Source organism: Clytia hemisphaerica, unplaced genomic scaffold (assembly GCF_902728285.1).
Source record: "Clytia hemisphaerica strain Z4C2 unplaced genomic scaffold, Clytia hemisphaerica genome assembly, whole genome shotgun sequence".
Lineage (NCBI taxonomy): Eukaryota > Metazoa > Cnidaria > Hydrozoa > Leptothecata > Clytiidae > Clytia > Clytia hemisphaerica.
The window spans coordinates 669,327-687,724 of NW_027104602.1; the positions used below are offsets into that span (position 1 = coordinate 669,327).

The following is an 18,398-nucleotide window of genomic DNA, read 5'->3' on the forward strand; positions in this document are numbered from 1 at the left end:
TTGTGATACAGTTGCTTATGCTTGAAGAGTGTAAAAAAACCATGATTATTGAAACCTAATTTTGAAGAAGAGAAAAGTGTTTTGATCACAGAATATCCATGTTCTCACTCGACGATCTCCAAAAAAAAATTCGAATAACTGAGGGTGATTTAGCCTAGATTGGCTCCAAAGGGAATAGAAATCCCTTCAAATAACTGAAAGTTCGAATAACTTTTGCCTGAGTTTGGTAAGTAAATCCAAAGGGAACGTTATCGCACTTCGAATAGCCGAAATATTCGAAAACGTGCTGGTCTGAATAACCGGGAGCCTACTGAAGAAAAGATTTTTACTTAAAAGTCGCGTTAATATTCATCCATATGAAGCTGGAAGGTCTATTCAAACATCTCTCTTACAGCCACGTTTCTTTAGCAGTCGGTCACATGACTGTGACGTCTAGGCTAGATTCGCCTATGTATTCTCTAATCGTATATACCACAAGACCTCTGTTAGACAAGGTACCTTCTAGGAGGGACCCCAATACTTCCGCCACACTTGTATATAGCATTATTCAGATATACTCACTATGTGTCAATTTCTTGTCTCCCACCCATATTCAAAGCGACAAATTCAGGCTATAAATTCACTGCATTTCTTTAAATCAAAGGTGATGCTGATAGAATAGATAATATGCTTAAGAAATGAAAGGTTCCAGCAAAGTTTAGGATAAACCTTTCTCAAGCAATTAATAATGCAGCCTTAACCCTTTGAGTGCCAGGGTCCTTTTTTCTAAGTTTTTTTTAAAAAATCGCTAGTTCAAACTTTAAGGGCTTATATCTCCTGATCTAGAAGGAATTAGAAGCTCGTATATAGCTCGTTGGATAGCTTAGAGTCTCTTCTTTCTTTTGGGCGCCTTCGGCGGACCTGACTGAACTGATGAAAAGGTGCCCTGTGGTAAAATTTCAAATCAATTCACTAGAAGACAGAATAAAGTAAAACAGGGCCAAATTTGGAAGTTCTTGGATCACTCGTTGACCAAAAATAGTCAAAAAACGGTCAGAATCTCAAAAAAGTGAATTTTTGTCAATTTTTTGCATTTTTTTGACTTTTTTGCTTAAAATTTCGCTGGAAAGACTCACTTTTGAATTTTTTTTTGCTTGACCATAAAGGACAATCTAATTCCTACGAGTTCGACCAAAAATAACGATTTCTAACTCAAACTGGGCATTACAGGAGGGCTTCGCCCTCCTATATAGCCCATGTCGTATATATACGACATCGGCACTTAAAGGGTTAAGATTTGCGCCACATTCGACATGAATATTTTTAAGCAGTATATTTTTTAAAACCTATGGCGATGGATTTTAATTTTAAGCTGGTGTTTGTGTGAAAATCACGCATGTCAGACGTTTTGGGTGAGGAAAAAAGTAGCTTCATCAAAGTCACACTAAAGTCAAACAGCGCTACATCACAAATATTGAAGGAAAAGACAGATCGATCGATGAATTCAGAAACTTGATGAATTATACCGCTATCCTGGTCTCCGATCAAAAATTTTAGTTGGTCGGGATTAAAAAAAAATCCACCAGGGTTCATATAAAGTTCAGGCGTCACAGGATTTCGGTCAAGTGGCTAAGATATTAACGAAGTTAGTATCGATAGATAAATCACGACGACGGCCGAAGGGTAGAAGAAATTCGACGTAGTCGTGATTTATTTATCGATACAGGCCCGGCGGAAGCGGGGAGACTGGGGAGACTTCAGCCTCCACACTAGATTTTTTTCTCAAATTCCTAGTAAGTTTTATCTCATTTTGAGCCTTCAGCCTCCCCACTTTAAGGTCGTTCCGCCGGGCCTGCGATACTCTTCACCTCGCTTCTCTCGTGTAGAATTAATAAAAAAAGGGAAAACTAAAAGATACATACCGATTTTTGTTGCGTTTGATGCGATTTCTTTTTCCAAAGTTAAGAAATTATGAAGATAATTTTTGATACAATATTATACAAAAAAATTACACTACACCGAAAGATAAGGAGAGTAAGAAGAAAAGACCCGAAAAAAGAGAGTTTTTAAATTCAACTCCCACAAATTTAACCATTTTTGAAAGCGTATTTATATTGCTGTCATCGTTCAAGTTTTTTTTATAGGAACAAACTATATAAGAACATAAGGCTTCGATGGCCAAAATTTTAAGAACAAGTTAAGAACATTTTAAGGCTTTGCGGACACTTAAACACTCGATTTCTTATGAAAATAGGCAAAAATACTCACAAAATGGTAGAAAATAAGAACATGTTGAGAATATTTTTAGGTTTAAAACTCAAAAAGTTAAGAACATCTGAAAGCTTAAAAATTTTTGGATGTTCTTATAAAAAAAACGTGTATTTCATTATTTGACGAGAACAAAATCTCTAATAATCTTCAGCTAAACGCTATTGTTCTCATTAAAGTTGTGTGAAATATCTTTAACGCTTTTTAGCCTTAGATTAAATATTTTAAAGTTACATTGGTTAAAGAGTTTTTAAGCACGCAACGCTCAAGGAATGACTCTCTCTGCTAGTTGACTAGACAGAGAAGTTGAACGGGCTAAAGAAACGTTAGCATCTAGAAATTTTTTAAATATTTAAATATCTGTCAATCAAAAAAAATACGTTAATTTTTGTTTTGGCTCTAGGAAGTCGATATTTCCGTTTTAAAGATAGAATTTTAGACTTTGCAGACATGACTTTAAACCCTTCGGTAGTGCAAAAAATATTTTTAAGAATTTAATATTGCCGTTTAAAAGGTTTTCAGTCTATGAGTTAAACTTCCTTTAACATTGAATTAACAAACCTTTTTCTTTAAAAACACGGAACTTGGGAAATTCATGAAAACAAACTCATATCCAAAGCGTTTTACAATTTCTTAGCCCTCTTTTTCAGAAACACTAAAAATTTTTGCAAAATTATTTCTAAGTCGCACTTAGAGTTCTTAAAATATTTTGTTCGACTTTAAAACTCTCACTTTTGCGTTAAGCTGAAGTGAAACCAGAAATTCCAAAGTAAAAAAATACCGTCTTGACGAACTTAGACACGGAAATTTAGCACACAGTAAAAATACTTAAAAATACTAGTATAAGCTTTGTGGAGTTTTAATCTAGTTAGCGTTGCAGCCCCTTTGTAAGAGAAACTTCTTCAATGCAAAATCCAGGATGGGTAAATGGATAATACAACTCACCGTCAAAGCTCCTTACAAAATTATTTCAAGACACATAGATATAATTTTAGAAAAAAAAAGCTGTTCTAAATTAAAATGTTGCCCAACTTAAAGGTAATTAAAAAGTATGAATTTTCAAAAGTAAGTACAGTTAAATTGAAAATACAACAAGAAAAAAGCGAATAATTGGTGCCGCAAAATTCCGATTTGTAGTACCAAAACCCTTTTGTTACACTTAAATTAAGAACAAAAAAATATTCATATCATCATATATCAAATATTCTTCATAAAAACTTTATTCCAAAAGTTAATACCACTAATTTGGCCAGCGGCGGGATTTTCAGTTGCAAACATTGAGCATGTTGATAAATAATTGTATCCAGGCCCCGTGTTGTGATAGTTTTTTAAATATCCAAAAGCATCGTGAACTGCTGAATGGTAAGCGATGGGTCCGGAGTGATCGAACAAAATGCTGTGCAATAAAACGCTGTCCCCAGGACCGGTACGACCTGTTTGGAGTTGAAAAACAAGTGAAATGAATGAAAATCAAATGGTTTGTCGAGGTGATAAAGCTGTCATGGCGAATTGGCCGAATTTGGTTGTCGCCAAAATTAAGTTTTTCATGATTTTCTAAAATAACCCCCTAATAATTTCTTAAACTTTCATTTTTAGGGAAATAAATAACTAATTTAACCTGTCATTCGACAAAATAAGTTCTCACAATATTAAAAAGTTTTAAGGGCTTTTGCCACTCGTCAAAATAATTCCCTTGAAAGTTAGTTCTACCTTCTCTCATATATGATTCTCCCTCAATCCGGCTGATAATCGAAGTATCGGTTGACTTGAAATGAGCTTAGTAAAGCTCAAATCGCAGATGTAGAACGATAAACTCGGTATACATCCCTTGAAAGTATTTAAGTTATCAAAAGTCTAGTTCCGACAGAAAAAATATGCTTTGGAAAAAAAAATACATTGAAAGAAATAGTCACCTGCAGTTGGGCATAAGAGAACACCAAAGACTGGGTCGAGTGGTCCATTCAACGGATCTAACCAATCAGCTATCACTTTGCCAGCTCTTAATTGTTGCCTGGTACCCCAGTACTCGTTTGAACGTAAAACGAAAGGCTTCTCTATATTGGTGTTAAAATTGTAAAAACACAGCTGATAAAAGTTATTCTACAAATCGCATTCCTGACTGACATTATTAAAGGACATCAATCGATGTATCTGCTACCATTTGCTTACAAAGCATTTTCTAACAAAAGAAAGAACAATTTTTTTCCTTCCACGTCGCGCGAGCACAAATTTTGAGGCAAAACAAGTGACGGGTATGTAAGAGTCAAAAGGGTATCCTTTTTCATCCCTCAAAAGTCCCTCGAAGGGGTACAAATTCATAAGTTAGTCTCTCAAAGGATCCCAAAATCACTAAAATCGAAAATAGTCGAACGTGCGCAACGCACTGAGCTCAACTTCAGTGCCTTCAAACTATTCATAGATCCCCTAATTGTAGATCCCCAGATATTCACCCAAGGAACAAGTGCAAAATTTCAGCCAAATCGAACAATTTTTGAAGTCTCTTGGCTGCCCCAAATTTTTAGCCTCGTTTTGGCAAAAAAACCCGTCCCCAGGCCCCAAAAATCAAAATTTTTGAAAAATGAAAAAAACACACCCAGATATTCACCCAAGGGACAACCAAATTTCAGCCAAATCCGCCAATTTTCGAAGTCTCCAGGCTGCCCCAAAGTTTTGGGACATACACACACAGACAGACACACAGACATTCTCAGATTCTAGCTCAACTGAAGTTAGGAATTTCGCTCTCTTCTCACGATTTTCAAAAGTTTTGACCAAATTTTTGGAAAAATCTTCCACAGTTTTGACAAAAATCTCTCAAAGGGTCTCAATGTCAAAACTTTTTCTCTCAAAGGATCAATTTTTAAATTTTCTCGCAAACCTAGTTGACCCCACCCCGGGGGTAATTTGAGTTGTTTATCAACGATTCTTAGGTCAAATTGCAGTTAGTTTCCTAGGATTGAAAGTTAATGGAAACTATGGAAACTTCTAAGGAAACTACCCGGTTTTCACCAGTAGTGGTATATTTTTTAAACAATCTTTCTCTAGCTTAGATTTACAACTACTGGCCAAAACCAGGGTGTTCCTGTAGAAATCTTTATGTCTTCATGAATGCGGGCCTTTCAGTAGACCAGTTATATCAACCAATCTGGCCATTACGAAAAAATTAAGGAACACTGTGAAACAATCTTTAAAGAGTTACTCATAAGAAATATAGCTCTGTGAATCAGGCAAAGCTAGTAGTGATCATAGCCCGGCGGTACTAGGGTTGGTGACAGGGATGTGCCGCCCGACTTTCAACCTTCGGACTCTTATAGCGGAACTAAAGGGCTTAAAATAACGGACGAAAATCGGTCATTGTCCGACCCAAATTGCTCCCAGTCCGACCAAAAAATCTTAATTTTCAAGCTAAAGCAACCCTACACTTTCCTAGGCAACCCTTTGGTCCATAAGCAAAGCACCCTTGGGACACTGGATTCGAAACCTTCGGAGAAGAACGGGATTTATTTTTAAAAGCTTCAAGATCCGTGTCTCCTCCATTGAGTTTAAAGCCCGAAGGGCTAGAGTAGAATCTCTAACCTTTCTCAGGCAAGAAAAAGTGAAGCTTTAAAAAATGCGCCGTATTTTTGATGACAGATTGAATCTAGCAATTCCTTTGTTTACGATTGATATTTTTTTCGAAATTTAGCGGTAAATTTTAGTTCAATCTGTCATCTGTGTAAAAACCAGGCGAGCCACTCAAGGCCGCGCAACTTTGGTAGGATTTGTTGGCTTCAAATCCTACCATAGAGATTCGATTCTAGCCCTTCGGGCTTATACTTCTTTGGTCTCCTCTTGCAAAGGATTTTCCGTACTAGACGAGCACGGAATTTTCTCGACACCGTTCCGAGAAGTTAAAAGTGATTAGAAAATCCCGTGCGTTTGGATAAAACAAAGACTTACAAAGCGCCAAAATATGAGAAGAATTTTACCCAAGGTTTTTGTGTCAGTCAATGGCAAGTATTTGTAATGTTAACAATTAATTGTCCATCGCCTTTTCAAGACATATTTTGGAATCTACATACAATTTTGTATCGCATGTGATTGGACTGAAATTACATGCGAAACTCCTAACCCCCAAAATAAATAAAACAAATGACGACCTTTCGAATTAAAGTTAAATTCGTCAACGAACATGATTGACACAATCGGATAAAAGCATGGAAACTTGAGCAAAAAAGTGTGTTATCTACTGTAAGCTATAAGCAAAAAACCTAAACAAAAAATGTATTGTACTTCGGTCGACCAGCAGTTTCGGCCGGAAAAATTTTCTTCAATTTTTTTTTCTCGAAAATCAGGCATCCGTCACATTTTGGGTATTACCATTTTGCATCATTTTGGACTTCCAAAGTCCCGCTAAGAGTCGGAAAAATCAGAAATTCAAATTTCAGTCCCACTAAGGGTCGGAAAAATAGGAAAATTTCAACTTTTTACCCCCTGAAAGATCGAAATCTGGTCAAAATTGGTCAAATTTGTCCCGCTAAGGGTCGTAAAATTCTCAAAATTTTCCTTTGTTTTCTCCTTTTTAGTCCCGGTAAGGGTCCAAAGTTCGAAAGTCGGGCGGCATCCCCCCGTCAGCTCGCAACCCTAGTACCCCCCCCCCCCCGGGGAACGAACGGACATGGGTTAATTTATAGAACCTCCAGGTAGGTCCAAAAGTAAACGCAAAATTCAACTGCACCCATAACAATTATAAATTTCACTATCTGGGGGTTGGCCAAAAATACTCTAAATTAGTGTCTTGCCTGTTGTAGAATAATAGATATCAAATTTACATACCTTTTCTTTGGAGATAAAACTTGAGAAATGTGACAGCATCTGAGTACAACTTCTCCATACAATCATGAAATGACTCATTCTCCTCCTTCCTTTCCAGAGCAACAAGGCGTAACAACAAGTCAAAATGATCATGATGCAGTATTGTCTTTGGATTGTTGTATGTTTTCGATATCTCTCGTAAAAAATTATCAAGGTTCTTGAGATAAAGACCAAGATGATAGGTTTTGGTTGAATTGCATACATCAGTTTCCTACGAAATGAAAGAGAATAGCAATTCTAATAAAAGCCTAGACATGAGAAGAATAAATCTGGGAAATTTATTTTGGTCGTTGGGCTGTATAAAGCTCTAGTAAGTATGTCTGGGACCGCAGAAAGAGGCGACCCGAAGACTCTTCTTTCGATAGCCATCTACCCAAATGTAGGAGACGGGGATATTCTTTCTCTCTGGATTGCTTCATTTTACCCTTGCCTTGTCTTTAGTTGCTGATCACTAAGCAGAGAGGCATCAAGTACTGTTCTTGTACTAAGTACGAAGTCTTTGTATGATCCTGCGAGGGATTGAACTAAAGACAGTGCGCACCTAAAGCAAACACCAACTCTAATAAAACCCTAGATAAATAGGGAGAATAAACATGGGAAAGTCAGCGGCGTAAAAAATCTGTTATCTTTTCCTTTTGCTGTCCAATAGACCGAATTTGCAGAAAATCTAAGTTTATTGCGACAGACCCTAACAAAAAAGAAATTAATGATATTTGTCAAAGTTTTTACAAGTAATTCAAGAAGAGTGGTATAAAGTGTAGCAAAATCAAAGGTAGAAATTCTTTGTGCTTTTTTCTTAGCATTTATTCGATTTAGATGTTCAATAACCGGTGAAGAATTTTGGACAACCCAAAATTTGCTAAACCCAGAAAAGAATCTTGATTTTCTTTGAAAACTTTCAACATGTTTGTAACAAACTTTAAATAAATTTGAAACAACTGAGGTCAGTGGTTTGGTGCTACAAGTTTTCGAGGCTACAATAAATCTGAAACCAATAGGATTTTTGTGCATTTTTGACATCCAATACATAATGGGGAGAGCTTTCATTTTTATTAGATTATTGGCCCAGCGCTAAGCGTAGGCCTTTCATTTGCAATTTTCTGTCTGTCCGTTGTCCGTTTGTCACTTTTGGCAGAAACGGCGCTTAAAACCAGTACCACACATTTTAATTTTGCCGTCTGGAGATGGAAAAGCTTGCTAAAGTTGGATACTGGCTATAAAAGATATATTTTCTGATTCCGCGCTCCTTCAAAACAATTTTCAAAACAAAACAAGATGGCGGTCGAAGCGAGGAGATTCATACTTTCTTGAACATTTTCTTTGCTTTAGTGGTCAAGAGACTTTCAAACCAAAGAAATTTTGTAATTGTTTTTCTTTATAAACCTTTTTCAACATTCTGCCATATCTTATAGTCTTTGCTCAAGTTTTATGAGTAAAAGCTCTACCTTAAATCACTTTCATTTTTAATTTCTTGTTTTCAAAAAGACTTTATAAATTTTTAGGAAATAATGGCTTCTGATATAGAAATAAATAAACTGAAATGCAGCTGATGTGTAAAATTGAATAAGATTGGAACTTTTTTCTTGATGCTACAAACAGTCACTTCTGGATCTGTCGCTGTTCAGGCTGTTAGTGTTTATAACAAAACCACGGTGGTCAGTGGTGGGACGTGGTATGATTTTCAAACTCAACACATAATTATTTCAAGTAAACTGATTCTGGAATTTGGTAATGGACACTAAAATGGAGCCCATGTGTAAATTGGAACAAGATTGGAACTTTCTCCATGATGCTACGCGTGAAAATGGTTATTTCTGAATCTGTCTCGTTTGGCGATTGGTGGCTTGATTTGTCAAACTCGACACATAATTATTTCAAATAAGTTGATTATGGAATCATGTTAATGGAGACTGAAATGCAGCTCATGTGTAAATTTGAAGAAGATTGGGACTTTTTTCATGATTCTACACGTATATATTAAATAAAATGGTCATTTCTGGATCTGTCGCATTAAACGATCGGTGGCTTGATTTTTCAAACTCGACTCACATAATTATTTAAAGCATAAACTGATTCTGGAATCTGTTAATTGACACTAAAAATGCAGCTCATGGGTAAATTTGAACTAAGCAGTGAAAATGGTCATTTTCTGGATCTGTCACATTAACTGTTAACTCACATTAAATCACATGAATTTTATTAGCCTTGATATGCAGACCTATTTCATCGTCTAGTTTTTTAAAGATTATTTTTCTGGTTTACGGTCTGGTCCAACTAACATGCCTGCAGGGATATTTCTCCGACCTGAATATGCGAGTGCACCTAATTGGTTAAAGAGCGCCCACTCACTATATATTCGCGGGTTTTTAAAAATATTTTTCTATGGGCGCGCATAATTTATGGAAATTTTCCACCTAGGACATTTTTATTCCAAACCCCCCCCTGCTTAGTAAGTTTTGATATTTTTTCCAACCTCCCCCCGCTTATTCCAAACCCCCCAGCTATTAGGTACCGTGAGATTGGATAACTTGCATCAGTGGAGGCTAACATGCATAGCCCTTAAATGAAAGACCTGGCTGGTCATTAAAATACAAAATTAAATCAAAACAAAAATGGTAGAGTAGAGCTGCGAGCGGAGCTGCGTAGTTGTATTTTAATGACCAGCCAGGTCTTTCATTTGAGAGCTATGCATGTTATGTTAGCCTCCACTGATGCAAGTTACCCAATCTCACGATACCTGAGAGTATTCAACCAGGTGAACCTGCGCCTGTAGAGCCGGTTGGTAGGAGACCATTCAATAAAATTTCAAGCGTCTAACCAATGAGAAGTACAGCGGTGATTTTGGAAAAATTTTCCCTGTCTTCACTTTGATCCATGTCAACAAGGGTCATACATTTGCTGTCTTGCACGCTCGTTTTCAACACGTTACTTTTCGCTGGGCCTTCAAGCCAACGGGCTTCTTGTTTATTGTTTAGACGTCAACCTCCTAGTAAATTCGAACCTACCCTAGTAAATTTGAAGCTACCCTAGTAAATTTGAAGCTACCCTCGTAAATTCGAATCTACCCTAGTAAATTTGAAGATACTCTCGTAAATTCGAATCAATCCTCGTAAATTCGAACCTACCCTAGTAAATTCGAAGCTACCCTAGTAAATTCGAATCTACCCTCGTAAATTCGAACCTACCCTAGTAAATTTGAAGCTACCCTCATAAATTCGAACCTACCCTAGTAAATTCGAACCTACCCTAGTAAATTTGAAGCTACCCTCGTAAATTCGAACCTACCCTAGTAAATTTGAAGCTACCCTAGTAAATTCGAAACTTACTCCTCCGATCCTTTTATCCGGGGAATGGCTTCCAGGCGAAATGGGTACCCGATGTGTGCGAGCAAAAGGGTCAACTAAAATTTGTTGAAGAAAGGGCTGTATTTAGATATTTGGCTCAAACACACTCGCTGCCTGACAAACCTCCAGCCCGGGATTTAGCCTTGCAGTTGGATTCTAAAATATACCAGTTGTCCACGCAGGTTACTCGTTTCTCCTCGAAAATTCAGACCCACAAGTTGTCGACAATATGATTTCACAGTTTTACGTTGATCTTCTATATGTTGAAAGGAATGAGAGTAAGCAGCCATTTGTCTTTCAACAATCTCAAAAAGATTATAAAATTTTCGACCAGCCAAAGTAAAACACAAAGCATTTAGTTGGCTCGATGTAGATTATGAATAATGCAATTTCTCAAGCCACCTGTTTTATCATACTGTACACGTTTTGTTTTTTATAAGAACATCCAAATTTTTTGAAGAACATCCAAATGTTCTTAACTTTTTGAGTTTTAAGCTTAAAAATGTTCTTAGAATGTTCTTAATTTCACCATTTTGTGAATATTTTTGTGCAATTTCCTAAGAAATTGGGTGTTTTAGAGCCCACGATGCCTTAAAATGTTCTTAACATTTTGGCCATCGAAGCCTTATGTTCTTATATAGTTTGTTCTTATTGAAAAAACGATCTAAACATTAAATATTAAAATTAAATAAAATCGCTACAGTATTTTTTGCAACTGTGTCAAATAATTTGCATTGAATCTAATTTAATTTCTTCTACAGATGTGTTAAATTTTATTGGGAAAAGTACGAAACAACGTGAAAGTTAGTTCTATAAAAGAGAAATTTTTCCTTCAAAAATACAAAAAACTTCAATTAAACAGAAAAATGTTCTTGGGAACAATAGAATAACTTCAAAAGCATTGAAATTTTCCTTGTATGCTGATTTAAGTAACACCGAAAAGACTTCAGAACATGCAGAAGATTTTCCTTGAAAAATACACAGAAGACTTCAAGAAAATAACAGACAAAAATTTTGACGGGAAAACGGTATTTCGAACCCCTACAAACTCCCCCCGAGCTTGTAGGGGTTCGAAATACCGTTTTCCCGTCAAAATTTTTGCTGAATCCCGGAATCCCGAGAATTTAAAAAAATAATAACACCGTCACACCGGTTTGTACAGGTTCAAATATCGGTATAATGACAAAAAATAAGGCCAAATACCGTCAACGTCTGATTTTAAAATACCGTTTTCCTGTCTTTTTTTTCGTCAAATCCCGTAATACCTTACTAAAAAAGGGCCAATCCCGTCACACCGTAAAAGTACAACCCCCCCCCCAAAAAAAAAAATCGACAAATTTTACCTTTGCCTTTTTTATTAGGTATCAAACAGTATGGTAGGAATTTTTCTAAGCACCTTGAGCTGGGGCCGTTTTTGTAAACTTACAGTATATGGCCCCCAAAACGGAGACGGCCCCAAAACGGAGGTTTTCATTAAAATGAAGATTCTGACTTGTAGATTTATCAGGATTAAACGATTTTTGTTTATTTTGAAAGAATGATGGTTAGTTATACTTAAAAATGAGCATGTTTTTGCTGGTTTGAGACAGACTCAAAATAACATATTTGCGTCTAAAGGAAATATTTTAACACCAAAGTTAGATGAAAATTGCATATAACTCACTCTAGCTCCTTGGATATTGAACACCTAATGCCGTTCAGAAAATGCAAATACATCTGTGACTATAGAGGCTGGGTAAAAGATATAGCATCTTGAAGATCAACCAGTATTTTGGAGCCCTAGAATCAGCATTGACAAAACCGGAAATTCTAAATATGAGAAAATGCAAAAAATCTTGGAATTCTATTCCTATCACCTTGAGTTAATAGTTTATAACAAAAAAATTACATTATATATAAATTTTTTCGCTGAATCAGCAAAAACGGCAAATTCTGTCATTTTTTTGCAAAATATAGGAGAAAGATATCTTTAAAGCTTAATAATTTCAGTTTCAGTCAAGCTTTTTTTCTAAAATTTTCACAGCTTATTCCATACATGAATGGAACTATTTTCAAAAGAGATTTGCTTTCAAAAACTCGATTAAGACGTTGTTAAATCAAAATTGTCATTTTGAAAATTTCTAAATTTTCAGTTTGGACTTTGCAGTATCGAAAATCTTGAAATATTTCATAAAAATCATAAATTTTACATCCATCGGGTCGTAAATTTAAGGGAAAAATAAATATGTTCATAGTTTTTCCCCCTATTACCACTGGGCTTAATAATTTGATTTTAACTACACCTCCGTTTTGGGGGCCCCAAGCCTGCATTTTGACAACCAGGGGTATACTGTAAAGATTTTATCAAATAAATTTATGCCCAAAACCCTGTAAATCACATTTCAAAACTATGGTCAAAATTTTGTATTCTTATCTTAAAGATATCTCGAGAAATCGCTAAAATTTCAAACCTCCGTTTTGGGGGCCATCAGAAAAAAGCTACCTATCTTTAAGCGATTAGAAAATATTGTTGAAATTGAAAGTTTTGAAAAAGAACTTCCAGGAAATAAAGTAGAGATGTTAAAGGTTTTCATGCAGCAAAAATTTTTGTAAAATCTCTTTTCCTCTAGATTTGAGAGAAATTTCAAATTTGATCGCCGTTTTGGGGGCCACATACTGTAGATTGAATTTCTAATATGCCAGAAAGGGAACTTGCGCAGCAAAAATTGGATTGAATTTCAAAAACTCAATCTTAGATTGAGTATTTCGGCCGGTATACAGACATAAAAAAGTGCCTAGAAAAATCCCTGTAAGGATCAGTAGCGGCCTGGCTTAATTTTCTTGGTGGTGCAAACTTTGAAATTGGCGCCCCTGGTATTTTTGTCCTTGTTTGCGCCCTTCATCATTAAATGAAAATATTAAACTGTAAGAGCAGTGACTGGTTGAAAGTAACGCCCCTAATCTTAGAAATGGAAATTTTATACCTTGTAAGTCGATTTAGTCTATATTTTTGCTTTCTAAAACTGTTATCAGAAAAATTACCTGATAATCTTAAAACTTTTGCGCCGCTGGTCTTACTTTACTTTCCATTAAAGATCATGGCTGAAAGAGCCCCCAAAAATGCAGCAGTTGGGAAGAAGGGTTCGTTCTAATTTTGGTGCCTCAGGCAAAAATTTTTGGTGTAAGAAAGGTCAAACAGCTTAAAAGATCTTCTAAAACGGAGAAAGTTAGTCAGTCAGGGTTTAGAGGCCCACTGAGTGCCTACAACCTGTAATATTCATTTTAATAATAATAATAAGGCCACAAAAACCACAGCGAGAATCCACAAGTTTTGATCATTTTTGGCAATCTCTCATTTTAGGGGTGAACTAGGGGAAAGTGAGCAATAAATTTGTTCGAGTTTGCTAAATAATGTTAAATTTCTCTTCTTGCAACAAAACTTAGATGTCGAATGAAACAACAGCCGCCATCTTGGATATCCATCAAAACTGACTTTCGTTTCCGTCAAAGAAACATTTCTAGCGGTCGCAGAAGAGCACTCTCATACGCCCAATTCATAAGGGCGACACATTCTCTTTAACCCCTGGTGGATACACAACACTTCTCTTACTTCTGATTGAATATTGATAGAAGTTTTGAAAAAATTCAAGAGAAAGGATGCAAGAGGTTAAATTAAAGCGCCGCAGGCGAAAAAAATTAACATTGTACTCATAGGAGGCGCTATAAACGTGCCGAAGGGCGCCAAATTGCCTAGTTAAACATCGACAAAATTTTGGCGCCCCCTTGAAAAGCTCTTTTGGCGCCCCTCTCAGATCTTTCTGGGTGGTGCACTGCACACCCTGCACCCCCTGCCAGGCCGCCACTGGTAAGGATCTAATAATTCTATGTAATAACCTTTTCTCAGCCGCTGTGGTGTTTAGCCTGGTCTCCCATTCCCATAGCAACTGAAATATCATAACAAAATCGCTAAAAATACCGTCCACCATCCTGTCAGAAGCAATAATTCAACAATTTCGTTCTGGAGGTTTTTAACAAGCTATTATGTAATTATTGGAATGAAAAGTGGTGAATGCTGAAAGGCAATATCTTTAATTATCAGGGATTAGATCGGTTTAGATGCATTTCCAAAAAAAAGTTATAGCTGATGAATAATGAATATTCAAGGCGTGGATGTTCCATTAGAATTTTTTGCACTGTAAGGACCACAGGAAAGAAGTTTACCTTTAGAAAGTAGGAAACTTTGGGATCAAAGTTGGCAAAATATTTTCTGTCCTGTTAATCTCGTAACATATCATTCATTCTGCGCATAATACGCTCTGCTCTAAAGGGACATGACGAATGTACCGATCTGACCTCGATGTTCAGCCAAAACAATCAATGCCGGGCTGCTTTTTGATTGAAAACGAAAGTGAAAGCGACTTGGTTTTATGATCCATATTTGTGATTTGCGCTTGATTTTGTGCGATTGTTTTGCTTTAGCCAATCACCGTGCTCAAAAGCTCATTCAATATTCATTCTCCTAAAAGCTGGGAGCAGAAAACTATCAAAGCGGTGTACCAGCTTGGGCAGATTCTCTTGCGAAGCCATGGCCTTTCGCGTGAATACGTGTCATACACAGAGTATCAGAATCTGATCGGAGATTACTGCCCTGCCTATAGACCTTAATTTTGGCTGCACGTACTACTACGGTTGTTTACAAATGTTAAAGGCATGTCCTCTAAGGCATGATATGAAAGTACAATAGTCTGTTTCAATGAGATTATACGATATTGCATCTATCTTTTATCTCATCCAGGAAAAGGAGAAGCTCGCGTAATACAACCGTGCGTTTCCCTAAGAGCGAAAATTGACAAGATAACTATATTGGAGAATCAAAAGAGAATCTTTACAACTATTCTCCTCCCGTCACCATCACTCAATGGCCGCAACGTCAATCAGAGCGGCTTTATTAAAAATTCCACAAATATTTTGTTAGCTGTTTTTGGAAAGTTTATTTACGCATAAGTTAACGGAAATGAAACTGCTTTATAGGGATGATGCTAAAAGTAGATTTGAATTTTGAATTGCTATATGCGTCACGGTAGCCTCATATCGCAATTACATAATCGGAAATTTTTTCCTTTATTAAAACAGCACGCATCACGAACCTCATAGACCAAATATAGCATCGTAAATCACGTTTCAAATACAATGAATTCTCCATAACGCAATATAACGACGCAATGGTCACAATATGACCATTTGTATATGATTAAAAAATTAACCAAAGATTTTCAACACCCCCTCCCTTTCTCATTTGATCCCCCTTTCTTATTTGATCATTCCCCCTATATTTCCAGCCCCCCAGATTTTTGGGAAAAATCTTGGTACCCCCCCCCTACAAAGGCCTTATCCTCCCTTATTAAAAGGGGGTGCAAACTATGGCATTGTTAACTGAAGGGACCATAAAACTTGTTCGAGTTAAGGAAATATTCGAGTTAGAAAGTCTTGACTGTACACATAAATGGAACACCTTCCTTCTTATTTAAACATATCTTTTTCTTCAATGACAATAATTAAAAGCCTCCCCCGCCATTGAATAATAGCGTGTGTCACGAACCTCAAACTGTGAAAACTACATCCTCTATCACGATTCTCAAGCTACACACAAGCTTCGGAATTTAACAACAGCGCATCTTGAAACTCGAGCTGCAGAGGTAACAGCGTGCATCATCACAGACCTCAAGCTATACAATTAAGTCCATTTCTTTTTAAAGTTCTTGTTATTCTAGTATTGTTATAACGCATATCACTAAATTCATGATGAAACGGCATACATGTTACTTATCTTATAAGGAATCTTAACTTAACTTAACTGGCTTCGAGCCTGGAGATACTTAATTTTTCAGAGAATTTCAGCCTCAAAGTTCCTTATCGAGTTCCTTATTTACTTAGCTGCTTAGTTTGGATTTGCTAAGTATTTTCAACTAATTTCATCACATTTGTGTTTACGCTTTTGTAAATGTGTGCAAGTTTCAAGTTTTTTAACTCTCTGTCCCAAGTTTTTTTCTTATTCTCAGCCCGAGTAGTTCCTTATAAAAAAACACGTGTAATTTGTAATACCTTTGGTATTTAATACCAGCGTGCATCACGAACCTAAAGCTGCAAAGACATAATAATTAAATAATCCTCATTATTCTTAACAGCAGTGTTCATCACGAATCTTACGAAAAGGAATTTCTTCAAAAATCCTTGTTATTCGAAAAAAGCGTACATCAAGAGTTTTTTATAAAAAATGAAGTCCGTGTCGAGAGTCCTAAATATATTCTCTTCCTTAGTAGAGGATTGAAAAGTTTCAGTTGCTCAAAAGTACCACAGTTACGTGTGATACGGCATTTCGACGCTTGTCTTTATCAAGTTATACTTTAAAATTGGTCTGTTTTCAGTTTGGTTAGCGGAGTTTGAGAAACTTCCTTCATGGTTTACATTAACCTTAGTTGCCTTACTTTATATTAAGGATAAGAGAATTATCCATAATATCACGTGTGTACCTACGTAATTACGTTGGTTGTAATCTATGCTTTTTAATTATTCAATCATTTAATTATTTTGTCGCTATCAACTTTTCCTTGGCGACGACCGATATCCTGCAAGGTGAATTGCGCTCGCCAACACATCCATGGAGGTCTTTGAAGTGAGTTCTTATAGGTTATGTCACATAAAAGTTGTTTGTTTTTCTGTCAATGCTGAATTTTGTTTTTGTGGCTTTTATGTCTGTGGTTTATGCTAACCATTAATGGGTTTTGGCAAAGCCACATGTCTGCCACTAAAGAGGTACTACGGAAGTACGCAAAAAATTAGTTTCTGTCGCATTTTACGATTTGAATGTCAAAAACACATTAACCTAGACGTCTGAATAAATCAATCTGAATCTAAGTCTTTTCTACCATAAAGTATGCATTCCTGATCAGAAAAAAAAGCAGAATCCATGTCGACTCCTTATTCTTGGTTATTCCCTAGACTAAATTCTACTTCTGACTCAGTTTTGTTATATAGCGAGTAATCACGGCTAAACATGCTGTCAAAAACCCTTCAACTCTTTCAGGGCAACGAAAATCGAAAATTTTTTTTTTCGTTTTTTAGAAGTTCCAACTTCAGATGCAATTATCTCAGCTTTGGAGCAATCTAAATAGGTCATGTTTGGGTTCGTTGGAAAGCTCTTTTTATGTTTTATCTTTGTTTTACTAATATGTCAAATTTTTAAATCAGGTCCTCACAAAAAGTTACGACAGCCGAAAAGTATTGTTCCAAATGGAAGGAAATTAGCTGGGGTCGTCCTGAAAGAGTAAAGTTGACCCCGGGCTATAGGTATTACCTATAGGTATTTCCTACTCCCTTTTCTAAGGTTAGGTGCTATTTTCATATAAGGACCTTTAAGAAAGGAAGAATTCGAACTATATAAAGTCTTGGAAATCAATCTTGGAATATTTAAAGCCAGATTGACATTATGTTTCCGAGGTCTGAATCACAGTTTCAAAAACGCTGAGCTTGTAACGAAAACAACAAGCAAAGTATGAAAGAAGCGTGAATACATATAAATACATACTTCAAATTTAAAGCACGTGAAAATGATTTAGAAAAATGACAGTTCGGAGACAATTATAATTATTTTCGTCAGTAGCAAACATCCTGAATTCCTAACTATAGGTTGTCAATCATCAAATTATAAATAAACAAATCATAGAACTGTATGTGTTTCTTAAATTATATCACTTACAATCCTTTTTTTTAAGAACATCCAACATTTTTGCAGCCTTCAGATGTTCTAACTTAACTTATGTCTTAACTTAAGCCTAAAAATGTTCTTAAAATGTTCTTATTTATACTGTTTTGTGAGTATTTTTCCACATTTTCCTTAAGAAATTAGGTGTTTTGGGGTCTGTAAAGCCTTAAAAACGTTCTTAACATTTTGACTATCGAAGCCTAATGTTCTAT

The 18,398-nt window shown here is 36.1% G+C and overlaps 1 protein-coding gene across 3 annotated transcripts in view; it reads right to left on the reverse strand.

Annotated features, from left to right (window-relative positions):
- Nucleotides 1-18,398, reverse strand: part of LOC136824142 (uncharacterized) — a 54,683-nt gene that overhangs the window by 23,063 nt on the left and 13,222 nt on the right. Inside the window, exons 1-4 of one of the 3 annotated variants that reach the window (XM_067080307.1) lie at nt 14,319-14,401; nt 7,063-7,312; nt 4,161-4,301; nt 3,258-3,680 (exon numbers count right to left, since the gene is read on the reverse strand). In XM_067080307.1, coding sequence (XP_066936408.1) covers nt 3,445-3,680; nt 4,161-4,301; nt 7,063-7,120 — 435 coding nt within the window. In that variant the 5' untranslated portion in view covers nt 7,121-7,312; nt 14,319-14,401 and the 3' untranslated portion in view covers nt 3,258-3,444. Of the gene's footprint in view, nt 1-3,257; nt 3,681-4,160; nt 4,302-7,062; nt 7,313-14,318; nt 14,402-18,398 lie in introns of those variants that run through there. The other 2 variants (XM_067080306.1, XM_067080308.1) reach the window with 2 other exon arrangements.